Source organism: Rhagoletis pomonella, unplaced genomic scaffold (assembly GCF_013731165.1).
Source record: "Rhagoletis pomonella isolate Grant_MI unplaced genomic scaffold, Rhpom_1.0 Rhpom_scaffold_05797, whole genome shotgun sequence".
In the NCBI taxonomy this organism is placed as follows: Eukaryota; Metazoa; Arthropoda; class Insecta; order Diptera; family Tephritidae; genus Rhagoletis; species Rhagoletis pomonella.
The window spans coordinates 1,393-6,701 of record NW_023464337.1 but is presented as its reverse complement, the minus strand read 5'-3'; the positions used below and the strand labels follow the sequence as shown (position 1 = coordinate 6,701).

At 32.8% G+C, this 5,309-nt stretch overlaps 1 protein-coding gene across 1 annotated transcript; it reads right to left on the bottom strand.

Moving 5' to 3' along the window:
- Nucleotides 1-809: 809 nt before the first annotated feature.
- Nucleotides 810-4,437, bottom strand: LOC118755279 (cyclin-dependent kinase 15-like; the record flags this gene model as incomplete). The annotated part of the gene is made up of 2 exons (XM_036490125.1): nt 810-901; nt 4,232-4,437. Coding segments are annotated over 2 exons (298 nt in total), but the record flags the coding sequence as incomplete, so codon positions are not given.
- Nucleotides 4,438-5,309: the final 872 nt, after the last annotated feature.

Here is a 5,309-nt window from a genome sequence, read left to right as displayed (position 1 = left end):
CCAACTTTTTCCTCAGCAACGCACCCGACTCGAGCAACGTCCAACCATCACTTGGTATTGATTGTGATTGATTGCGGTGTGCGTTGGTGACAGTAAATAGCACCAAAGGGATGACATGAGTGCAGCAACAAACGAAAAAAAAAAGAAAAGAAAAAATCAACACCCACAACAAAAGTAATTGCCACACAATTCATAAGCAAATAAATCACAAGCACAAAAAAAACAAGAATCTAACTTTTAGCTATGTACATACAAGCGCCTCAGGCTCGCTAACTCACAATTCGATGGCAGCAGCAAAATTAATGTGTGCAAATATTCGTAATTTTGTGTGCTTGATGAGGACCTTCCAAAGCTTTTCAATGCAAGCGCTTACGTAAAAGCTGAAAGTGTTAAAGGGTTACATTTTTCCAAGCCCAAGGGGTGGCATAAAACGCCGAAAAATTAGCAAAAATAAAAAAGTAAAAAATACGCGTACACGGAAATCACTTCGGGTCTTCCTTTAGATATTCGTTATGCCTTATCAATGCAAACACAACCATTTTCTTCCCTTTACCTAAAAAATGGTTGACAGTCTTTTGGGTAGCATTAGCGAAAAATAAATAGAAATAAATCGGTTGTAGCTTCAAAAGATTATGGGCAAACAAAACGAATTTGCCGGTTATTATGTATTTTCAAAATCGTCGCAAAGGGTAAACATATTCACTTTATGCTTTTATGTTGTTGGTAAATTTATAATTTACGTAAATTAATATTTAAAACTGTCTACAATTGAATAAAAACGTTTTTTGTTATTTTGTTGCTTGACTTACTTGCTGAAGCCCTTGTAGACTGTGGCATATGAACCCTCACCGAGCGGTTCCAGTTTTATGTAGGCATCAGATTTTCCAAATGGCGAGTCACCCTGTAAGTAAAAAGATCAAGGTTAAAACGTTAATAGAAAATACGCATACATAGCTCCCTGTTATGATCGCCAGCGCCTAAAATTATGTTAAAAAATATATATTACGCGATCGTTAGCACAAGCGTTTGTACGAATATGCATGCATATGTACATACATCCACACAAATGCATCGAACTGCGTATGTACATCAATCATTCGAAAAGCTGAAAATTTGTCTGTTAAAATTAATTAATTACCATGTATTTTAATTAATTTCAAGCGTACCCAAAAATTATAATTAGCTCCTCTCAATTATCATTTAATTACTTAATTTAAAATTAAATTAACGAATTAAAATTAATATGCCCACATTTTATTTTTACTTAAATTTAAAAATCAAGTACTTTTTTAAATACTTTGCCCTGAACTCAAAAATTTCTAATTAAGTACGCATTAAAAAATGTGTACCTATCAACCAACAAAACGTCGTTTACTATATATTCAATCCTTTTGTATATTATATCGAACCTTCGACATGGTAAATGTATTCAATATCGGGACACTCAGTACGCCATAAACGCAAGGGTCCCATCAAGATAAATTCCAAAGAGATCAAAAATTTTTGCCTTAACAAAATCTTAACTATTACCGTTCACATTAAACTCTTTGTAGGCCAAACTATAAAATGCAGTTGAGAATTGAAAACGTGTTAAGTTGGAAGCAATCGCATGTCAAAGAAATTTTTCCATGCTATGAAGTGAAGAATGAATATTATTTTAGTAGCAGCTCACTTATTTAGTGGTGGTTGAATGTGTGAGGAAGTCAGCAAAAAGCAGCAGGCAAACAAAGTGGCACAGAGTGACGCATTGTATTAAATTTTGTTGCCAATGACGACAGGGTGGTACATATGAAAACATATTTTGCCAGGGTAGTCAGTTATAGGGGTGCGTGTGTGCAAATCGCATTGAACAGACGAACGAAATCAAGCTGCATGTAATATATGTACCTATGTATATCGTTACCTTAACTCATGGAGCTGGAAAACTATCGATGACACTATTGATAGTATCGATGGTTTTTGACTATGGAAAATATCGATGGTTTTGTAAGCACAATCGATAGTTTTCACTCAAATGTCTATTCTGCACGTTACCGAAGATTTTGTAACCGGAAAATTTTATTACCAAAAAATGTTACCCAGTTCTTCTCACCGCGATTCTAGGAACGTTGGTAATGCAGTTAAAATATTCAGCAATTCAGCTATGAAGAATTGTGCAAATTCTGGCATTGCGTATTTCACGGGGCAATACTTTGTTACCAGCTTATGAGATGGTAACAAAATTTACCGGTTACAAGAATACACAGAATGCGAAAAGGGTTTAAAAATTGACAGGAACTTTATTTACCGGTTACAAACTTTTTATTACCAGCGCAGAATAGACGTGTCAATCATATTCATATTATTCAGTAAGAGCAAAAGCCTGCTTCATCTTGTAAATCGGAAGGGACATTTAACAAAGCAGGGCAAATAATTTCAGAGCGCAGATGCTGCTTGAAGCTGAAAATCTTTGATAAACTTTTGTACCTAAACAAAAATATGGCCATATTTTAGCAATTCTGATCTCATTTTCAATAATAGTTGCTATGTTTAATTTTTGGAATAATTTGGAATAGTACTATCGATAGTGTCGACATTTTCAATAGTATCGATACTATCGATGGTTGTGACTATCGACTATCGAGACTGTCGACGGCCACGCCCATCGATAGTTTTCCAGCTCTATTAACTCATAAAGATCCTAACCAGGGTTGCCACTTTGGTAAATTATTAACAAAATTGGTAGAAAAAATTTGCGTTGGTAAAAAGGTAAATTTTTTCTCACTTCGGTAGATTTTCGTTAAAGAATTTTGTTTGAAAAACAAATTAAATTTTAATTGCCGCTTTATTTTTCCTAGTTATCTTTATATCATAAATTTATTTCCAAAAGTCTAGTCTTCTTTATTGTATTAATTTTCAACCGCTTTAGTGTATACATTTTATATACGATTCTGAAGCAATTTCAAATTTGGACCAAAAAACTAGCAGCTATAAAGCTGCAAAAAGTTTTGGCGCAGCAAATTTTTCGCAATATATGCAACAATTTTTATTTTAATTTTTTCGCCGCCAAGTTTTTATTCAAATATGTTTCGTTCTGCAATAAGAAAAATCAAAATATAATTCCTAAACTTTGTGCAAAACACACGAAAATTCAGCAAATTTTCAACTTTCAAATCAGATTTTATTTAGAATTTTATTGAGTATGCAAATTTGTAGCTCAATCAATTTTATTCTAATAAAGTACAAGTTTTAAGTAGCTAGGAATTACCGTTGATTTTTGGCAAATTTTTTTTTCACGCAGCCTCTTCAATACAAAAAAAAAAAATCGAAAATACTTTATGTGGAAAATATGCAAAACACCTTCAACAAAAAAAAAAAAATAAATCTCAAAAATCAATGCGATTTTTGACTAACTTCAAACTTATATTTTTTTGCTAGAATTTAATGGGCTCCAAAACTGCATACTCAAAAAAATTCTGAAAAATCTTGAATTTTCGCGAGTTTTGCATAAGCTTAGGAATTATATTTTTGTGTTTTTTTGTTGTAGAATATTTTTATAAAAAATTGGCGGAAAAATATTAAAATAAAATTTGTTGCATAAATTGTGAAAAATTTGCTGTGCCAATACTTTTTGCCGGCAGTGTAAGTTAATAAGTTCAATTAAATATTTTTTACAATACAAGTGTCAAACGAAAAAAGGTTTAAGAGAGCTTAATTTCATAAACATTTTTGAAGAGGTTTTTCACCCGTTTAAAAATAAAGTTTTGTACGCAGATATGTAGTTTATACCTGGACTGAAAAATAGGCAAAATATTACTTACTAAAAACTCTAAGACGCATTGCTATCAAAGTGGATTCTCAAATCTGTCCCCGCGAATACCTTCGTTTAAGGTACTAAATGGGGCCACTATAAACAACTCAAACAGTTATAAAAAGTGTACTGGCCCTAAAAGGCTACCTTTTGAGGTTTCCGAGTCATGCGAGTCTTGATGGTAACGAAAGTGATTTTGAAAGTAAATACAAATCTCAAAAACAAACAAACAATAAAAATTAATATATATGTATTTCCTTTTTTATACAACTTATCTAACCACTACTACATATTAAAGCGCCCCATTACAACACCATTATTTTCGCACATTTCATTTCTTTCTAAGTACTAGCTGTTTCCTATTACATGCTTCCCTTTTTACAAAAATGCATTACATACAATAAAAAAAATGTATAAAAGCAGTTGCTGGTAAATACTTACACCAAAAGCACTAAATCGTTTCCGTCGCGGATGCGTTTCTTGTTTGTTGAGGAAAACCTCCGATTTAGGTCTGGGCGGCTTTTTCGGACGCATAATAACGCGCGTCTCCTCTCGAATGTCATCGTCCAGCAGTTTGCTATCGGATGAAACGGACAATTGCCGCTGGACGCGATCATGGTGGTCGGTGCTGTCGGTGCTACGCCAGTCTGTAAAATATATAAAGAAGAAAAAGGATAAAGAGATTAGTAAGGAAGCGAAGGAAGGTGAAGTGAAGAAAATAAAGAGAAAAATTGCATTTGCTGTCACACACACAGCTGCAGAGATGTATGTACAATAAGGCTGGACAAGGGCATTCTTAAGGTATGTACTACCTGCAAGGATGGTTATGAAGAATTCAAAAAAAAAAAAAAGTGATAGAAACGCTCTTCCCTTTTTTTATGTGAATAGAAGTGGAAAATAATCGAAAGACTTTAAACAGCTATGGCTGCACCCTTTGTTAATTTATCTTTCATTTTTCCCCAGCCGAACCCTCAACATTTAAAATTTAAATGCTGAATTTTATTAATTGAAATAAACCGCTAAATGCAATTTACACACACACACACACACACATTTATATACATACAGTGACTCAAACAAATAACGACCACGGTTGATTTTTTTCAATATTTGTGATGTGTTTTCGAGCTAAAATTTTTTATTTTTTATAAAAATACCGTTCAAGCTTTAATCAAAACCGTATAAATCACAGTTTCAAACTTTATACAAAATTTAGGAAAATTCAAAAAAATTTTAACAAAATTTCAACTTTTAGTCGGAATCTTTAGAACATTTTTGGATATGCAGTTTTATAGCCCATACAACTTTAGTGTAATGAAGTGCAAGTTTCAAACGGCTAAAAAATCCCTTGATTTTTGAGAATTTTTTTTGTTGGCGAATTATTGCACTTTTTTCCATATAAGCATGAATTCTTATGAAATAAAACGCGGGAGAACGTTAGCAACAAAATTTCAAAAAATCAACGCCAGTTTTTGTAAAGTGAAAAACCGCAAAAGCCGTCTCCAAAAAAAATAAAATA